This window comes from Panthera tigris, chromosome A1, assembly GCF_018350195.1.
Source record: "Panthera tigris isolate Pti1 chromosome A1, P.tigris_Pti1_mat1.1, whole genome shotgun sequence".
NCBI lineage: Eukaryota > Metazoa > Chordata > Mammalia > Carnivora > Felidae > Panthera > Panthera tigris.
Genome location: NC_056660.1, coordinates 2,147,591 through 2,168,527, shown reverse-complemented (window position 1 = coordinate 2,168,527; position 20,937 = coordinate 2,147,591). Strand labels below are relative to the sequence as shown.

Sequence of the window (20,937 nt, the reverse complement as noted above, 5' to 3'; positions counted from 1 at the left end):
ATCCCAAAGGGCCTAAAAGCAATGAAACTCCAGTAGCTATGAGCACCCCTAGTATTCAACACTTGGTTTCCAAATACTACTAAAAGGAACCAATGCAGGCACCGTGGCTGGCTGGGTCCGTAATGCATGCCACTCTTGATTTGGTGGGGGGGTATGGGTAGGAGTCGTGAGTTCAAGACCCACATTAGGGTTTGAGCCTACTTAAAAAAAAAAAAAAAAAGAACCAGTGCCCCTTGGAGAAATGGCTAATTTCAGGTCTGCAGGAGGGAAGATGTAAAGTGAGCCCTGGGACATCTTGTGCTAGACAGCAAAGACGTGCTCAGAGACTAATGGGGCCCATTCAGGAGGTTGCAGGGGTCCCTCGGAAGAGCATTGGCCAAAGACGAGACAGTTTGAGCCTAAAAAAGAATGAGGGTAGCCGATAATGGCATATTAAATAAAAATCCATAAGTTTCCTCGTTGATATTCAAAAAGAGAAAATTTGAATTTATTTGCTAACAGTGGAGTTGAATGTTATATCAACATTCTGTTCTGAAAGTGGGTAAAGGGCAATAATTAAGTTTTTGTGCTGCCTTTTTCGGAAGCTCTAGTTAATCACTAGCTGAAAGCGCTTTATAGAAGAATGCCTGCTTAAAAGTGTAGAAATAAATAAAAGAGGGTTTTTAATGGTAATTTTCAAATTCTACAAAATAATTGATTCATCAGCGGATATTAACACCATTCGGTGGAACGTGTTGGGTGAAGAAGATATTCACATATTGTTAACTTTTACCCCACAAAAGACTTCATGACTGTTAAGTGAAAAATGTGCCTTCACAAAGGAGAGACTTGGTGGTTGCTACCTTGTCAAGTGTTCCGAGCGTGGCAGAGTAACAAACTTCAATAATATGCCTCCTGATCCCAGAATATTCAGATCTGAATATTCTTGTCCATTCTCTCCCTCCCACCCCCAAATTACATTGAAACCTTTACACTTGGAGAGGAATAATAGGAAGAGGAGTTTGGGGTAGGGGATAGAGTATGAACTTGAGGACACCAAAAAGAAACAGACAAATCCGGTACATTTCATAAGGCGTCTGGCCTATTCTTTTCATTACTTATTTATTTTCAGAGAGGAAGAGGGAGAGCGCCCATGGGAGAGCAGCGGAGAGGGGCGGGGGAAGAGAGAAAATCTTTTTTTTTTTTTAATTTTTTTAAACGTTTATTTATTTTTGAGACAGAGAGAGACAGAGCATGAGCAGGGGAGGGGCAGAGAGAGAGGGAGTCACAGAATCTGAAGCAGGCTCCAGGCTCTGAGCGGTCAGCACAGAGCCCGATGTGGGGCTCAAACTCACGGACCGCGAGATCGTGACCTGAGCCGAAGTCGGACGCTTAACCGACCGAGCCACCCAGGCGCCCCAAGAGAAAGAATCTTAAGCAGGCTCTGTGCTAAGCTTGGGGCTCAGTCCTATGACCCTGGGATCATGACCTGAGCTGAAATCAGGAGTCGGATGCTCAACCATCCCAGGCACCTCTGGTCTGTTCTTTTCAAAAAGTCACTGTCATGAGATTCTGGGAAGGTGATGGTGCATTATTTTTGAGTCTCCCCAGAGCACAAAAACATTCAACAAATTGAATAATATCTATGACAAAACCAGTTTGCTAGAGAATGGGAATGAGTTTTAGACAACCAGAGTGACTGCAGAGATATCAACTTAAACTCTGATCTGAACATTAAATACGTCTGTTCTTAGAGACCTGAGGCCTATAAGTAAAGGTAATAAGGAAAAGGGACTATAGTTTGTAATTGGGTATATGCTACAACATGTAGATATAGTAGAGCTATTAGAAAATGGACAGCAGTGTGTAAAAATTATTTAAATAAGTAATCATATTTTCAGTAGTCATATTGGTCTCATTATCGAAGTTGTTGGGTGGGCAATATGGGATAAAGAAAATGAGTAATAAGGGACGCCTGGATGGCTCAGTCAGTTGAGCATCCAATTTCAGCTCAGGTCATGATACCGTGGTTGGAGAGTTCGAGCCCTGCATTGGACCCGCTGCTGTCAGCACAGAGCTAGCATCAGATCCTCTGTCTTCCTCTCTCTCTGCCCCTCCTCTGCTTGCTCTCTCTCTCTCTCTCTCTCTCTCTCTCAAAAATAAGCATTTAAAAAAATTAAATGAGTAATATATGATATTCTAATTCTTCATCCTGTCTTTGAGAACCAGGGTTCTCAGTTCTTAAAAAAAAAAAAAAAAGTACAATTACAAGATAAATGATAAAAACTTTGTAGACTTGAATTTGAATTTGAATTATTAGTATGAACTCATGAGATGTTTTACTTTAAAAAAAAGCATGTATATGCATATACATAGATAGTAGGGAGAGGAAAACTGTTAATAGACATCATATATGTAGAAAATCCCAAGGAATATACAAAAATGCTATTAAAAACTAATAAGTGAATTTAGCAAGTTCATAGGATATGATGCAAGATCACTAAACAAAACTCAGCTATATTTCTAACTAATAAGAATTAGAAATTGAAATTTTTTAAAAGCACTATTTATAATCACATCGAAAACATTAAACACTTTAGGGATAAATGTAACAAAATACATACAAGATTTTGTGTATTGATGAGATAAAATCTAAAATGAAGAGATGTACTGTGTCCGCGGAACGGAAGACTGATTATTACAAAGATGTCCGTTCTTTCCAAATGGATCTATGGAGTCAACACAAAGCCAACCAAAATCCCAGCAGGCATTTTTTTTTTTTTTTAAGAAATCAGTAAGATAAGTTTAGAATTTATATGGAAATGCAAAGGACCTAAAATAGCCAAAACACCTTTCAAAAAGAAGTTGGAGGACTCACACTGTCTGATTTCAAGATTTACTAAGAGCTGCATATAATCAAGAGAGTGTGGTATTGGGGTAAGATTGGTCACATATACATCAATAGGCAGAATAAGAGTTCAGAAACAGACCCTTACACATTATTTACTTTTTAAAAAATGTTTATTTTTGAGAGAGAGAAAGCGTGGGGGAGGGGCAGAGAGAGGAGACAGAGGATCTGAAGCGGTTTCTGCACTAACAGCAGAGAATCTGAGCCATGAGATCATAACGTGAACCAAAGTCGGATGCTTGACCAACTGAGCCACGTAGATAACCCCCATTAATTTAATTTTTAATTAGTTTTTTATCAAAAGTTTCAAGGCAATTCAACAGGGAAAGGATAGTTTCAGCTAAAAAGATTGGAACTGTTGGCCATCTAAATGCAATAAAATTTATTTCAACCCTGTTTATACCATCCTTTTTATACCATAATTTTTAAAATCAGCTTTTAAAATAGATTACAGACCTAAATGTAAAACCTATATAACCTCAAGAAAGAAATATATGAGCAAGTCTTTGTGTCCTCTGGTTGGTAAAGATTTGCTAAGTAGGGCCCAAAGCATGAACCATATAAGAAAAAAAATGATAAATTAGGCTTCATCAAAATAAAATATTTCTGCTCTTTAAAACTCATTGTTTTACTGTGTTTCTTTAAAAAAGAAATAAAACTGTTAAATAAGTGAAAAGATAAAATATGGATTAGATGGAAATATTTGCACAATATATTGGTTAAATAAGGACTACATCTAGGATATATAAGGAGCCTACAGTTCAATAATAAAGGAAATAATGATTAAAATGTGGCCAACAATCTCAACACACAACTTCACAAAGAAGTGTAGGACTGGCCAATAAGCATGTAAAAAGATATTCAGCATCATTAGTCTTTAGGGAAACACGAAATCACAATGAGGTATCACTATGTATTTTTTAGAATAGCTGCGAGTTTAAAGATGGACAGTTCCAAGTGTTGATGAGGGTGTGAAGCAACTTGTAACATACATTTTTGGTGGGGAATGTAAAACAATACAGCCACTTTTGAAAGCGGTGTGGCTGTTTCTGATAAAGTTAAACAGAGCTCCAGCAATCTCGTATCTAATATTTACCCAAGTAATGAAGATATCTGTCCACCCAAAGGTTTGTATGTGAGTATTCATAGTAGCCAAAAACCAAAAGCAAATGTCTTATCAGCTGGTAAATGGATAAATAAGTTGTGGGACCTCCATACAATAGAATACTACTCTGCAGTAAAAAGAAACAAATTGGAATTTCCAGTTCTGGGACAAGTGAATACACACTGTTCTTCCTGCTAAGTACAACTAAAACCCCTGGATATTGTACGGGGGGCACCTGGGGGGCTCAGTCGGTTGAGCGTCCGACTTCAGCTCAGGTCATGATCTCACAGTCTATGAGTTCAAGCCCCGCGTCGGGCTCTGTGCTGACAGCTCGGAGCCTGGAGCCTGCTTCAGAATCTGTGACTCCCTCTCTCTCTGTCCCTCCCCTGCTCACGGTCTGTCTCTATCTCTCTCTCTCTCAAATAAATAAACATTAAAAATAATAATAAAAAAACCCTGGAACATAAACAAACATAAGATTCTGAAGTGTGGAGAGAGAAAGGCAGATCAGCTGAGGACCTTGGTGCCTGAGGAATGAATGATAGTGAGGCAAACTCCCTGCTTCATGTGTCCCATCCTGCATGCTAGAGAAGCTGGCAGCCTGGAAGCACCAGTGGGCACAGACAGAAAAACCCCAAGGAAGCTGGTTTTCTTTAGCCAAACCAGGAGAAGGGCAACCTAGGAAGACAAAACTAGACAGTGACTGCCCTGCTCCAGCCAAAAACCACGGAAAAACTACACTCTGTCCCCACTTTCTCCAGCAGAGGCTGAGTGTGGGCGTAGGCTTCCCCCTGGCCCAGCTTTCGCAAGGAAACCCTCTTGTATCTCCTCCCCCACTTTCCTACTGGGGCTGTGACAGAGCAGGTGAAGGCCTGGGCAGTTGGTAGATGTCCATTCCCACGGGGCAGGAATGAAGCATCCGTCCCCATGGCATCAGTGGAGGCTTGTGGGGAGCCCTCGTGTAGATCTTGCCCAGTTCTTACGTCCACCCAGAGGAATGTTATCTTTTTACGTGGCTTTATAAATAAAACTTCATTCACTTCTAATTTCTACAGAGTGATTGCATGCATGTTGGGAAAGCTCTGATTTCTATATACCACTACCACCTCTCTTTATGGTAGTTTCTCCGTTGGTTTTCTGTGGCTATGAAGGCTTGTAGTCTTACAATATACAACTAGTGATACATTTGCTTCTTTTCCATTTGTATACCACTAATTTATTTCTCATCATTGTGTGGCCTGCCTAGTGCTTCCTGATCATTTCACGTCGTGACAGTATTGAAAATTTTATTTTTAGTGTATGTTAGCATAAATGGGGAATGCTCTGTGAGGCCAGGGGGGACCAGCCCAGGATCTAACTACTCCACTCTTCTACCTGACTGTTCTGAGCTGGGTTGAGAAGAAGCCCTATGCCTCTCTAAAACAATGCTTTAAAAAAAATCATGAACTTGCTTATTTTGTTCCTGAACGTTAGTGGGAATACTTCTGTCGTGTTTCTCATTAATTATGCTGGTTTGGGGATTGAAGTAGATCTATTTTAGTTTATTAAGGAGGTGTCCAGGTACTTCTCTCTTTTATCAACAGATTTTAGTCCAAAATGGTTATTGAATTAACAAATATTTCTTAAGCATTGCTGCCGTATGCCAGGCTTTGGAACTAAAACAATGAATAAGGTGAGAGACACTATCGGACAGAATACAAGTCCAAGTAGGCTTGAGCTACACTACATGTACTAGTTTTGTGACTTTAGCCAAGTCACTTAAATATTTTGAGCTTTAGCTTACTTGTCTGCAAAATACAGTTAATGATAATTTTTAGGGTTGTTAATCTAAGACATGATTCCACACCTGTGCAGTCCAGTAGAGTGAGACAGACATATCACCAAGTAATTGCCAAAAAAATGGCGTGGCATGGTAGAGATGAAAGAGTGAGCAGTGATGATAGAAAGGAGTGTCCGCTCTGCCTAAAGAGGGACTCGGGAAGGCTTTACAAAGGAGGTAGTATTTAAACTGTGCCTTGGAGTATGAGTTGGAGAGGCACACGGCACATGTGGAACTGCTCGATACATTTAGGAAACTGCTGTTTATTCAGGATAATTAGACCACAGGTATGGGCAAATGACAGACCGGAGAGGCAGATCACAGAGGGCTGTGGTTGCTACCCTGAAGATCTTGGACTTTATTCTGAAGGCTGCTGAGAAGTGTTAAAGAATATTCAGCCATCAAATTTGCTGGTGGTGAGGTGTGTTGAAACTGATAGTTGAAAGTGTCTTTAAGCCATTATGTTTGAAGAGGGCCTGAAATAAGGTCATGGGAAAAATTGAAAGGAGGTGACAGATTTGAAGAGGCTTAGGTAGTAGAATTAACAGGACCTAAAAGCCATTGGACTACCTGGGGAGAAGGAATAAATAGCAATTCCCAGGGTTTTAGGCTAGAGATAAAAAGCACTCTAAAAATTATAGGGATGGGTTCCTTTCCTTTTTTCTATAGAAAAAGACAAATTGTCTTGAGTATAGTTTTCACAAAGTTTAGTAAGGTACATCCCAGACTGATTACGTAAATATGAGTGCCATAGAGGAGAGTCCTATTTATTCTGTAGGTGGCATTAAGGAAAGAGCTAAAGAAAACATAACTGTATATGTATTGATAGGTTTGAAAGTAACAAAGGTCTGAAAAAAATTTTAATGTGATTGGTTGATGAGAAAAAAAATCTTATGTTTAGCATTTTAGTGTTTTTAAAGTGTGCGGTCTTCTCATATGTGGAACTTGAGAAACTTTGTGCGGTCTTCTCATATGTGGAACTTGAGAAACTTAACAGAAGACTATGGGGGAGGGGGAGGGGGAAAAAGTTACAAACAGGGAGGGAGGGAGGCAAACCATAAGAGACTCTTAAATACAGAGAACAAACTGAGAGGTGAAGAGGGGTGGGGGAGAGGGGAGAATGGGTGATGGGCATTGAGGGGGGCAGTTGTTGGGATGAGCCCTGGGTGTTGTATGTAAGTGATGAATCATGGGAATCTACCCCTGAAACCAAGAGCACACTGTATACGCTGTATGTTAGCCAATTTGACAATACATTATATTTAAAAAAATAATAAATAAAAAGTGTGCAATCTTGAATTTGCATTAGTGTTTACATATTATAACTAAATTTTATTTTTGTGAAAAAGATATTAGGATGAATAGTTGCTCTGAAAATTTATGTACAAAATGTTTAAAGTATATTATTTATTCACTATTTTTCTTCTATTCTAGTTACTCTCTCTGGAAATGGAGAAAACGGTAAGGCAATTTAAGTCTCAATTTAAGTAGAATATTTATGGTATCGTAATTGCAGCCTGCTTGCTTTTATTTAGTGATGACTATATGTGTTTTTGTTTTCAGAAATAAAATCTGTGTTTTTAAAGTTTAAGTAGGAGATACAGTATTGTGTTTATTCGTATTCATTCGATATCTTTTCATTTGTGGTGTTTATATAAGTTGGAGTAGCTGTTATTTTGTAAGGCACCTAGTACCGAAACTTCTTTGATATATTTATGTACATATTTATGCCTTGTATGTTCTTCAGAACTCTTGACAGTGGTACTTCAAAGATTTTGTTTCTTTTTTTTAATGTTTGGTTAGTTATTTTAGAGGGACAGAGAGAGCTTGAGTGGGGGAGGGGCAGAGGGCGACAGAGAATCCCAAGCAGGCTCCACCCTGAGCATGGAACTGCCACAGGGCTTGGTCCCAGGACCGCAAGATCATGACCTGAGCCAAAATCAAGAGTCGGGTGCCCAACCAACTGAGCCATCCAGGCACCCCCAAAGATTTTTAATATCCATTCTAGCTAGGGTTGAAGAGGGGATTTTGTTTCATGACGCCCAGATTTTACTGATGGTTCTCTTGATAATGTGTTTGTTAAAAATAATGCTTTACTGCTCACAGACATCTTACAAAATAACCAGACTAAATTTGTGAATTGTATTACGAGTTTATTTTGAAAGGGAATTCTACTTTTTGTAACAACTAGTCAACGAGATAATGCCTAGAGGGAAAAATCATTGCTCAATATTTCACCAGGATAAAAGAAAATACTAAGTTATTGAAATCAAATTTCAAAAATAAAACTTGATTTGAGATACAAAATCCAGAGGATTTCTAAAACAGTTGAACGGTTAGAAATTACTGATAAATACTTATTCTTATTGGAAAGAGGCATTAAGCATGTAGATCTCAAGTTGCCTTTGACTCTGATCTGTCAGTTCTAGCCAGGGTTGGAGAGGAATATAGACTTCCTCCCCTTGGTAGGCTTGATTTTCTTCCTTTAAATCAAAACTGTTTTCTATATGTGATAGCACAGATACAGAAAGCAGAGAAATTTCTGAAGTATTTATAAAAGAACATTTAACTTATTATTTCTTGGGGCTATTTTGCCCATGTCTTTCAAAGATTCTTTTGATGGAGTTTTTTTGTTTGCTTATTTGTTTGTTTTTTTAAATTCACTTACCGGTGATTTTTGAATCAGATTTTTTGATTTATAGATTTTTTTTTTGCTTTGATTTAATTTGCTTAGTTAACTAAGATTTTACTTTGTTACTTCTGACCAATGGTTTATAGCATATATATGTGACCAGAAGTTTTCTTACTAACAATCACATTATTTCTAATTTATTTAAAAGCAGTATTTCATCAGGGCGCCTGGGTGGCTCAGTCAGTTGAGTGTCCCAACGTCGGCTCAGGTCATGATCTTGCGGTTCGTGAGTTCAAGCCCCATGTTGGGCTCTGTGCTGACAGCCCAGAGCCTGGAGCCTGCTTTGGATTCTGTGTCTCCTTCTCTCTCTGCCCCTCCCCTGCTTGTGCTCTGTCTGTCTGTCTCTCTTTCTCTCTCTCCCTCCCTCTCAAGATTAAAAATAAACATAAAATAAATAAATAAAAGCAGTGTTTCATTACATTATAATGTGATAATTTCCATTTGTTAAGAACTTATTATATTTCAGGCATTATGCTAAGAGATTTATCTGTTTTGTTCTTTTAGCTGAGGGTCGAGATTTTTAAAGCAGAAACCATTTTGTTCTGTGGAGAGCAGAAATACTCTAAAAATATATTAAATGTCTTTAAAAATATTTTGAGAGTATATTGTTTCATATGCTGACCTTAGTTGTAAGTAACTAAATGATTAAGAAGTTTAAAGTACCTCAAGGTTACCGTTTATCTCAAAGCTATACAGTAGTATACAGACGAAGATTGACAAATTTGATTGAATATGGAGGCCAGGCAAAAATATAAATAAGTGAAGCAAGCTAAGTAAAATAATACTGCAGACTCAGTAAATGCCTCACTGTTCATATAAGAGTAGGAGACTGAGCTCCAGTATACTTTTCCAAAGGAAAGTCAAATGAAGGAATAATAATGAATCCATTGGGTAGACCATGGGGTTCAACCTGAAGGGAGCAGAGATTTTCAGAAACCAGAGTTTTCAGTGAGGGTGACAATCAGTTTTAGTGGACGTTGAAAAGAAAGCAAATTTGAAGATAGATGGGAGATGTGGGAAGGATTTTATCTTGGCATCAGATGTTGGCTCTGAAATCGGATGTAACTACTAAGATGGTGGGTAAAGTGAAGGAAACCTACTTTTGGAAAATACGACGTAATGAAAAGAACCTTGGATTTTTGTCAGGCGGATGTGGGTTTGAATTCTGGCTTTATCATTTACGAAGTGACATTGGGCAAGATACTAAATTCTCTGAGCCTCAGGTTTCACATTTGTAAACTGAAAGAACACCTTCCAGGACTATAGGGAGGGTTAGAAATAAGGTACACATTATATACCTTCAAGTAGGCTTTCAGTGGGTGGAATTAGTGATCGGAGTAGCTGTGGTCAAACGTGGCTACTGAGAAGTCCCAGTGGTTTACAGCGCATACACCGGTCATGCACGTGGAGTCACTTCCCAGCAGTGTCACAGCCAAGGTGATACTCTGAACAACACATTTTATACTGGCCATTGAGATGGGCTGGAGGCAAGGAGACCAGTTGGCTTTTGCAGTGAACCAAATGAGATAAGCAACAGGATATGAGCTGTTACATTGAGAGTGAAAATAACGAGAGAGAGTTTACTTTGAGAGAGATTTTAGGAATTGGAATTTGAAGGACTTTGTGCCGATCAGCGGAGCGATGTGAGGAGTCCTTGGGCCCAGGCTTCCCGCGCCAGTTAACTGTGGGACTGGTGGTTCTGCTCTCTTAGCCACACATGCACCAGCATAACAGCAAAAGAAAAGGCTGGGTCCAACGATTGTTAATTTTTTTATGATTATTTTATTTCAAAAGAACACTTTTTAAACCAGAAGTGAGAGAAAAATAACCTCAGACCAAAGGAAGAATAGTACTTCGAATTCAGTACATGTTAGCTTTATGAAAACTTCACTACATTGTTCTTAATGTTTCTCATTTCACTGCAGACCAGTGATAACTTTTATCATTTCTTTAACTTGGGAAACACTGAAATAGGGAACGTGCAAAAAGAACCAAATTTTGAGAGGAAATTAAGATTCTTGGATAGTAATGATAATAATAGCCAGTACTGGGGCTCCTGGCCGGCTGAGTCAGTAGACATGTGACTCTTGATCTCAGGGTTGTGAGTGCGAGCCCCACGTTGGGAGTAGAGATTTCTTAAAAAAATAGCCAGGATTTATCAAGGATTTAGTATGTACCAGGGACTGTTTTAAATGTTTTGCATGTATTAGGTCACCAATATTAAGCAGCTAACTTTAATGAAACAAATTAAGTGCTTTAACTGAAGTCTGAGCAGATTTTGGAGGGAGTATGGTACAAAGAGGTAATGAATTGCAAAAGTAATGGAGAAGGCTTATGTGGAAGAAGTAATATTTGATCTCAACTTTCAAAATGAGTAGAATTGCAGACTTTTATGCTTGTGTCTACTTTGTTTTGTTCAGTGGTTTGTGGTGCCACATTCCAAATGGAAAAGGACTTTAGGCACCTGGTAACTAGTCCTTGCTTCTTTCGGAAACCTGTTCTGCTTCTTTCAAATAGAAAAACTGCAGAAACAACAAAAAGCTTTGAATTATATCTGTGAGTTAATATGTGGAGCTAAGGGTGTTTGAATGTTACGCTAATCTACTTGGGAACCAGTTATGGCCCGAATTTTAAGTGGCTGAAAATTCTTGGGCACCCTTTGTTGAAAGGAGAATGAAATTTAGCGTAACTTTTCTGGACAATCCAGGAACTGAGTTTTTCAGATGACTCATTATTCACTGTGATGGGAACTCCCTGTATTACTTTCAGCTGATAGTTCCTTGGACTTAATGTTCATGGTGGTGGCTTCTGTCTTAAATAAGTTTTAAATCATTTAAAATGTAACTTTTAGATGTAACTTAGAAAGACCTTGAAATACACTGAGAGAAGGTGTTTCAACTTGAATCTTAAGCGTTTTAATAAAATCAAATCTCCTCTCAGACTGCAGTCTTTACTTATAAACCAGGCTGATAACCCTTAAATGCAGAAATTGAATGTTTCTTCATATCTGTAATTGTTACGTCATGCAGATAAAGGCGTTTACATATTTGATGTCTTCAGTAGATTTTCATGAAGGTTATTTATTGGATTAAGCCTCCTGACCCTAAATATTGTGTTTTAATGTAAAGCTTCTTCCTGTTTTCACCTGGATTCAATGAAATGTTATTTGTTTTTATTTACCAGGAAAGGCCGTTGTTTACCTTGTGGCTTTCCATCTGTTCTTTGTTATGTTTGTATGGTCCTATTGGATGACAATTTTCACATCTCCCGCTTCCCCCTCCAAAGAGGTAAATTTCATGTTGGTAAATTGCCAAATGCTGTAGCTAATTGTGGAATTATTTTCCCTGTGTTACCTTCGTTAAAACTTTATTACATAATGCATTTGTTCTGTTTCCGCTCATGAACTCGCTTGGTGACTCCACACTGTGAATGTGAGTCGTCAGCCAGATACAACCCGCTCAGCACACTGAGATCGAGAATAGTGCTAAAGTTTGCTTATACTGGTATTTTTCGGCCATGCTATGTTTTCTTAAAGACATTTTTTTTTTTTATTGGAGTAAAAAATCTGAAGGGACAGAGAATTGAATTAGAGAAGTAGAGTTTATTTTTGGACACCTTCACGTATTTTCTCAGGCCTGAACAAATATGCTGCGACCGAAGAAAGTTTTGGTTGTGGAGAACAACTTGTCTAGGCTATTGTTTGTTATACTTTAGTATGTCTAGTGTTTCTTCTAATTTGAGGTTCCACTGGGAAAAATAATGTGAGTAAATATTCATGTAGAGTCAGTTTCAAGACCAGTATGTTTCTCCTGCCTTGACATAGCTGACTGACATTTGGTATAGCTAGATGGCTAAGAATATGCTCTCTGGCGTTAGGGTTACCTGAGTTTGATTTTCTGCTCTAACACATTACATAATGTCTCTGAACCTCAGTTTTCTCACGGGAAAATGGAGCTAACAAATAGTGCCTGTTTCCGTAAGATGTTTGTGAGGATTAAGTGAGATTCATTCACGTAAAGCTTCTAACACAGTACCTGCCACGTGGTTGGCAACCAGTGATTAGGTGATGATGATGATTATTTCCCCCCCTGTCAGATTCTTTCAGAATTATAGACCCTGTGTTTAAAAAGGATACCAACGTTCATTTAACTTTTTGTAGAACATACACACAGAAGAGTATAAACATAAGTGTACACTCGATGGATTTTCACAAACCGAGCACCTTTGAGTAACCACCCCCCAGTCGAAGACACGACACATCTCCAGCGTCTCGTCAGCCTCCTCGTGCGCCCTCCCAGGCACCCACCTGCCACAAACCACTCTCCTGACCCCTTAATAGCATCAGTTTGCTTTGCCTGGTTTTGCACTTCATGTAAATGGAACCCTACACTCTGTGTGTTTGTGTGTCTGGCTTCTTTCATTAACATTCCGTTTGCGAGATTCATCCGTGTTGTTGCATATAGTTGCGAAGCATTCATTCTCATTCTTGTTGAGTATTCGGTTGCGGTAAATAACAGTTTGTTTAACTGGTCTGTTGTTCGTGGGCAAGGGCATTCGGGTGGGTTCCAGTTTAAGGCTGTTAAAAATAGGGCTGCTGTAAACATTCTTCTGCATTTGCATATTATATACACATACATGCATATCTACAGACGTACATATATAGCTCTTCTGGGTAGATGCCTAGGATTACAACTGCTGGATCATATGTGGTGTGTAATTGAGCATTAAGAAAATGCCAGATGGTTTTTGCCCTTTTTTTCTATTGGGTGCTTTTGTTTTAAGGGGTAGTGAAATCATCGATCAAACTTTGTGTTTCTTCAGATATATTCTTCAGACATTTGCAATAATTAGTCGCCTCTTAAAGTTATGTTACAAACTGCCATCCATACCTTAAGCTCTGAGTTGAAAAGGAACTGATTTTATTGGATCGCTTAATACTAGTGATGGCCATTGAAAATATAGCATGTGTAGAAGTAAATGGTTCTCATTATAGGAAAGAAAACATAGAATAAGAAAAACAGTCGGTAATGCTTTTGAGAAGCAGTACAGTGTAGAGGTGAAGAACTCAGGCTCCGGCCCCAGACTGCCCTGGCTCAACAACATTGGAGACTTCCCTCAACCGTCTGTACCTCACGTCTGTCCTGTAGAACGAGGACAATACTAGTATATGCCTTACGGGATTGTTGTGAACGTTGAATAAATTAATAATATGTGTGGTTAGTAATGTTTATGATAATAGTATATGGTTAATAGTGTATGTAAAGTGCTCCGAAGAATACACAGCACGTAATAAGCGCCATTTGAATGTTATTTACTTATTTTGGTTGTTGTTTTGTCACATTGCATCCATCTAGCATTCAGCCCAGGACCTAAGCCGTTACATACACCCCCATTCTTCACGCTCCCTCTTCTGAGAAGGTGAGCTGACTGCCCCGGCCTGTGGCCAGTGGCCCTGCCATGGCACGCTCTACCTTCCCGTCCTAGAACTTACCGTCCAGTTTCATAGTTGCCTGGTGCCTTGAATGCATCACTTTACTGTCCGTTTATTGAGGGCAGAGATCATTTTCATGCTGTTCTGTGCTACACCCGTCTCCCCACTACTTAGCACATAGGTGTAAGGTGTTCACTACTGAATGAGTTAATTATGAAATCATCAAGGGCAGCTAAGTTAAGCTAGAGTGACAGCCAGAAAAGAGCAGGAGTTTGTGGTTCTCTGATGACCGACTGAGGTAGCTCCTTGTAGGAGTTACAAAGCTGTGAGGCGGCTCCTAAAGTAACTGCGTTAAAAGGACTCTGTGAGCTGAGAGGTTAGAAAAACACTTGGCCATCAGACGCAGGGAAATTGTTTGAATCTAAAAAGCTCTACATTTTTAGGAAAGTTAAATTATACATACGGGTACTTTTTTCTTTTTTTTCTTTTAGTGTTTTTATTTTTAAGAGAGAGAGGGAGCACGAGCGTGCACAGGCGGGAGAGGGGCGGAACGAGAAGGGGGAGAGGATCTGAAGCGGGGCTCTGCGCTGACAGCAGCAAGCCCGACGCGGGGCTCGAACTCACAAACTGGGAGATCGTGACCTGAGCCGAAATCAGACGTTCAACCGACTGAGCCACCCAGGCGCCCCTGGGTATATTCTTCATTCTTTGTCAGCAAGTACTTAGCACCTCCTGTTTACCAGACTGTGCTAGGCTCTGGGAATTAAAGGAACAAGACAGACATGGTCCTTACATTTTAAAGGGAGAGACAGATGGTAAACAAATGATCATAACTGTGATACGTTTACCTAGTTTTAGAATGAGAACATGATGATGGAGTAAAGCATGACAATAAAAGCCACCAGGGAGAAAAGCTACTTTGGGTCGTACGGTCAAGGGAACCTCTGAGGACGTGGCACCTAAACTGAGACCTTTATGAGCACAGTATCTCTCTCACTGAAGTACTAGCTTTTTGAAGGGAGGATCTTCGTTGTTTATTGCTCCGTCCCCATTGCCTCGAGTCAGACCTCGTACACAGCGGGCAGATTGCTAAATATGTGAATGAATGAACCGTGAGGAGGAGCAGCATCTGAAGAGCCAGCAGGCATCTTCTGTCACTAGGCGTCCTCTCTCCGAGGACAAGATACGGCCCCATCGCTCCTCCCTGCAGCGGCTGCCGGCCAGCTACAGGGTGCAAGCCGTGCTCCTTCGCACGGTGCACGAGACCCTTCGTGACGGCTACAGGGTGCAAGCCGTGCTCCTTCGCACGGTGCACGAGACCCTTCGTGACGGCTACAGGGTGCAAGCCGTGCTCCTTCGCACGGTGCACGAGACCCTTCGTGACGGCTACAGGGTGCAAGCCGTGCTCCTTCGCACGGTGCACGAGACCCTTCGTGACGGCTACAGGGTGCAAGCCGTGCTCCTTCGCACGGTGCACGAGACCCTTCGTGACGGCTACAGGGTGCAAGCCGTGCTCCTTCGCACGGTGCACGAGACCCTTCGTGACGGCTACAGGGTGCAAGCCGTGCTCCTTCGCACGGTGCACGAGACCCTTCATGACCTAACATCTTAGCAGCGTCATCTCCGCTGCTTCTTCCTGGCCCTCGATAGCCAAGTCCTATCTCGCGCTGACTGTACCTTGCTGCAGTCACGTCTTCGTGCTTTCTGCATGCTGCGCCTGTTCCCGAGATTCTCTTCCCCTCCTTGTTTTCCCGCAAGATTCCTGTTTATCTCTCAGAACCCAGCCCGGACCCCACTTCCTCCAAGACACTTTCATTGGCAGTTCCCGCTCCCTCCTGAGGGAGCTTTTATCGTACCTGGCACTTACGCTGATTTGTCATTTGTACTTCTCTGTTGGCATGGCTGACCTTCCGACGTGACCTTCCATGGTCCATGGCATGGCTGACCTTCCAGCCATGACTGGACTGTAGAAATGGACTTTGGAGGCAAGGGCCACGTTGTTACCCATCTGTGGATTCCTGTTACCTGGAACAGTGCCAGGTTCTTAACTGGTATTTAATGTGTATTTAAATGGAACCATCTGAACACTGAATTTAAGATACTGGCGTTTTATAGTTTGAATGATACTCATAGCTTTTAATGAAAACCAGATACATGATAATAATTTCAGAACTCGAACCCATTAACATTTTTTTTGTTCCATACCTCACCTAAAATTCTGGTGTCTCGTGAGATTTTCATTTCGTGTAAGTTTTTCATAGTTTGTAACAGTAGTCCTTAAGGCAGAGTGATGATGTTGAGGCCTGGCTAGAAATAGGACGGTCCAGGGAAATCTGTTCACGTTTTACAAGGAATGTCTCCTTTCCAAATACATATTTATCCTCATACCATATGGTTCTTATACTTTACTGTGAATGCGACAGGGGCACATCATGTCAGGAAAGAACTTTTAATTCAAACAAGTTACCAGTTATAATTCTCTTAAAAGAGAATGGGCCATTTTGCAAAGCAGGGAAGTACTTCGTTATCTGATTCAAGAGGGACTGGACCTCAGAAACGTCGTCTGAAGATTCCTACCTGCCCGGGAGGTTAGATAAGTGACCTCCACCGTCTCAGGTTAAGATTATGGGAATCTTTTCTGACTGCTTTCTGTCCTTTTTATTTGTCTGCATTACTCCTTACAAATCATTTGGGGATTTCTTGTGCCATCAAGATTTGAGTGTGAGAACCAGGTGAGGTAATCTAAATAGACTTCCCCATCCTGAACTGTGGTGTCTGGTCAGGTTAGAGTAATAGTCTGCAAAAATCAAGAACATTTATTTTACGTTAGCAGTATGGAGGGACGCATGCTGGAGTAAAACTCAAAAGACTTGTGTCTGAATGTCAGCTCTGTCGGCAAATGCGCAGTCTTAGAAAGTTCCTCAACCCAGAGCTCCTTCTGACATGCCAAACTGTTGCCTTGTTTGTAACGGGAGAGAGTGCACTGCTAAGCTAATACTGTTATTATGGATGATGGGGCACCAGGAGTATGAAAGTTTTGTAGTGAGTTAGCAGGTGGATGAAAATACTTGAATGGAAAGAGATGAAACTCCATTCAAGCAAAACCCTGTAAGTAAAAATTGAGAAACAGAGCAAGTCTCAAGCCATTTTTAGTTTAAAAAGAAATTCTGTGAAATGAAGAGAGAGAAACTGGAAGCCTCTATCTGCCTGAAATTATAGAGGCATAAGACTCAGGGTCCTTGAGATGCTGGGATGACCACGACCTGACAAGAAGAGCAGCTCTGGACAGTCCTGTGTGGGGAAGGTGCTGTTCAAGGAAACGAACTGCAAGCTGGCCACACTGTGGGATTAATTTAGACGTGAGAGATGGAAACTAGAAACAACTCCATAAAGGAATCGCTCTTGGAGAAAAGGAGACTGTGCCTGCCTTGACAATCCTTAGTCATTTTGCGGAAAGTACTCCTGTTGGTTAGCGTTTTCAAAGCTAAAACAAAGTAGTAAAAGAATGGCTTGTCCTCACTGAGATATTTGGCCAGAAAATAGTTGGACCCCATGCCCGCGATTTAACCTGTTACCCAAAGCAAGTGAATCTTTGGGCATCCTTCCAGAAATTAAAAATTTCTTGACACTAATTTTCAAACACCAAAGTTTTTCTAATAGAAAGTGTATACTTAACCCTTTTTGGTTGGGAGGTATTTAGTTTTGTCTGTAGAAAGCAAAGATACACAATTTTCTAGTTCATATTCTTTCCCATCATTAGAATAGAGGGCAGATATTTTTTAATCTGTCAAAGGTATGTAGTTTTGTTAAAATGTACTTGATTTAGCCTCTTAAATCTGAAAACAAATTTTGCCTTCATGGAAGAAAATGTTTTTTGTTTGTTCTGGATAAAACTTTCTTTTTCTGAGTGTGATATAGTTCATGATCATGGGATTAAAAAGAATTAATAGTTATTTCTCCTTTTATAGTTCTATTTGTCCAATTCTGAAAAGGAACGTTATGAAAAGGAATTCAGCCAAGAAAGACAACAAGAAATTTTGAGAAGAGCGGCAAGGGACTTACCTATCTACACCACATCAGCTTCAAGGAGTAAGAAAAACCAGTCTTAAGTTTTCCTTTCCGTAGAATTTTTAAAATATAATTAACCCTGCCAAGATATGTCTGCATGATTTGACTATTAAATGGATATTGTGATTGCTGCAGATAATGTCTTCAAGAACAAGATTTTCCCGTGTTCTGTATCTTCTGTGGTATTTCAGAGATATGTCCATATGTTGATAATTGATTTTTTTTTAATTTTTATTTATTTTTGAGACAGAGAAAGACAGAGCATGAATGGGGGAGGGTCAGAGAGAGGGAGACACAGAATCTGAAGCAGGCTCCAGGCTCCGAGCTGTCGGCACAGAGCCCGACGCGGGGCTTGAACTCACGGACCGCGAGATCATGACCTGAGCCGAAGTCGGACGCTCAACCGACTGAGCCACCCAAGTGCCCTGATAATTGATTTTTTAACGGGCTCACTATGAGTCTCTGTGCATTTTTTTTCCAACTCAACATCATGGCTAAAAATTTCATTTGTTATTCTTAGTGAACCATCTTTTGGAAATTCTGGTTTGAATTTGAATATCGTGTGTCATCACAAGAGTAATTTTTTTTTAATCAAGAATGCACGAACTTAGAATGGATAGGAATAAAAGACACAAAGGGGAGGAAGCCTGTTCCAGTTTTTTTTTTTTTTTTTTAATGTTCGTGTATTTTTGAGGCTGGGGGAGGGGTCGAGAGCGAGAAAGAGGATCCGAAGTGGGTTCTGCGCTGACAGCAGTGAACCCAGGGTGGGGCTCAAACTCACTATGAGTTCGACCTGAGCCAAAGTTGGGCGCTCAACCGACTGAGCCACCCGGGTGCTCTCTGTTCAGTTTTTAAAACTACTATTCAGAGAGCCAGAATTTGAACTCAGGTTAGTCTGGTTCCAAAGCCACTGGTATTTCCGCTGTCCCGCTTCCTGCACTGAGGTGGGTGACTGCTCCAGCACCTTCCTTTTCTCAGGTGGGAGTCTTACGACAGGGATGAATTTCTGAGTGACCAGTGTGGTCACTTCAATATAGGAAATTGTTTTACGTTATGTATTACGTACCTCCTGAATTTGTTCAAATAGCAGATACTGTAATGGCCGACAGTTATTCAGTTCTGAGTGCTTTACACACGCTCATTTAAACTTCACAACAGCCCTGTGCGGTAGACACTGTTGTCTTCATTTTACAGGCGAGGAGACTGAGACACAGAGAGGTTGGTAACTTGTGCAAGGTCAGACAGAGACTATGAAAAATTGGAATAAAATCGAGGTGCTGTGGCCCTAGAACCCACTATGCTGCTGAACTCCGCGGGGAAGCAAAAGGAACTTTACTTTCGTATAGTCACATATAAGTTGTGACTAAGGAAGTACAAAGTTTGTACCAGATTTTAGGAGGGGGTATTTGATTTTTAAATTTTTCGTGCGTTTAATACTATTCATTTTGCATGACTAATACATTGCCATACATAACGAAAACGTGAATATCCGATCAGACCCCAGCTTTTCTATTACTAGTGTAGTGAGAGTCACTAGCTTTGTAAGTGCTTGTGTCCTTATTTTAAAACAGGGCTAAACATATCTCCGTCTTTGGGTTAGTGGAAATATTAAGTGAGATACGTAAATGAGATGTGCATTTAGTGTAGATCTTGGTATGTAATTATAAATTTTCAGTAAATGATAGCTAATATAAAATAATCCTTTTTCTATTCAGTCATGAAAAGTGTGGTTTACAATAATTATTTGCTCTTCTAGTTCTGTAGATTAGACATTCTTAACCTAAAATCCAAGATTTTGAAGAATTTATGAATCCTGAGATAATATGCAAAGTTGTGGGTACGTGTAGCTTTCAGAGTAGCCCATTCATAGCAAGATCATCTGATTTTCAGAGCAGTACATGTGTCCTGAAGAGTTAATAGCCACTGATGTAAAATCTTTACACTTTAAGCTTTATTATTTTTCATTAATTATAATGACTTTCCTCTAATCTGAATAATATCCTTCATCTATTCAGTCTTACACACTTTGCTGGTGATTATTTAATCCTCGGGACAACCCTGAGGTAGGTGATGCACTTGTCCTCATTTTAGAGATGAGGACATGAGGCACAATGAGGGGTCCAAAGTCCCCGAGTGATAAGGTCTGAGATTTACAGCTTCTTACCTTCTGACGACAGGCAGAGTCCTGGCTCTGGAGCACTGTTTCATACTGCACTTCAGCTGCTTAGAATTCCAAACTTTGGGGACTTTTATTCTTTTTTCTTGTTGTAGAAGTCAAATCTATTCATTCTTTAAAAAACAAAATTACAGAAACACGTATTATAGGAAGTGGACCTTTCATAGACCAGAGACGAATGAAAGTGACAGAGCTGCCTCCACAGGAAGGATCTCCGGGGGCAGAAGGGAAGCTTTTCACTCACTTCCTCTTCGGTCTTTTTGAACCATGTGGACATATTATTATCTATTCATCAAACAAACAAAATTTAGTCTCCACAGGGTGGATCCAACCAACGTCTCTCTCCCTTTGTCCCACAATGTTTCCCTGCATCAACTCTGTGCTGAAGCACTCTGTCTTTCCCCACCTTTTTGAAATGTCTTTTCCTCTGCCTAGAATGATTATTTTTTCCTCTTTAAATCCAGTGTAAGTTTTAATGTCTACTTTTCACCCAGTTCTATTCACTTGAACAAGAAGTAATTTTTAAAAGTGCTTGGAACTTCTCAAATTCTTACCTTGTTGATCACAAATCACAGCCTCATAGTCATTTCTGTTTATCTCACCTCCTCGACCTGATTCTAAGAGTCTGGCAGTCAGGAGTTTCTCCTGTGGTCCCTAACGAAGTATCTCATTAATAGGCCCTCGGTAGGTGTTTGTCGAATGAATCTGTCCCTCCTCCGGGGCCGCTCCTGCGCTCCCTGCACGTCACTCTCGTGCGGG

The 20,937-nt window shown here is 40.3% G+C and overlaps 1 protein-coding gene across 5 annotated transcripts in view; it reads left to right on the top strand.

Annotated features, from left to right (window-relative positions):
• ZDHHC20 (zinc finger DHHC-type palmitoyltransferase 20) overlaps positions 1–20,937 on the top strand; it is a 68,155-nt gene that overhangs the window by 17,692 nt on the left and 29,526 nt on the right. For 4 of the 5 annotated variants that reach the window (XM_042979799.1, XM_042979859.1, XM_042979832.1 and 1 more), the window contains exons 2-4: positions 7,246–7,272; positions 11,687–11,790; positions 17,903–18,023. In XM_042979799.1, coding sequence (XP_042835733.1) covers positions 7,246–7,272; positions 11,687–11,790; positions 17,903–18,023 — 252 coding nt within the window. Of the gene's footprint in view, positions 1–7,245; positions 7,273–11,686; positions 11,791–16,900; positions 17,043–17,902; positions 18,024–20,937 lie in introns of those variants that run through there. The other variant, XM_042980022.1, reaches the window with a different exon arrangement.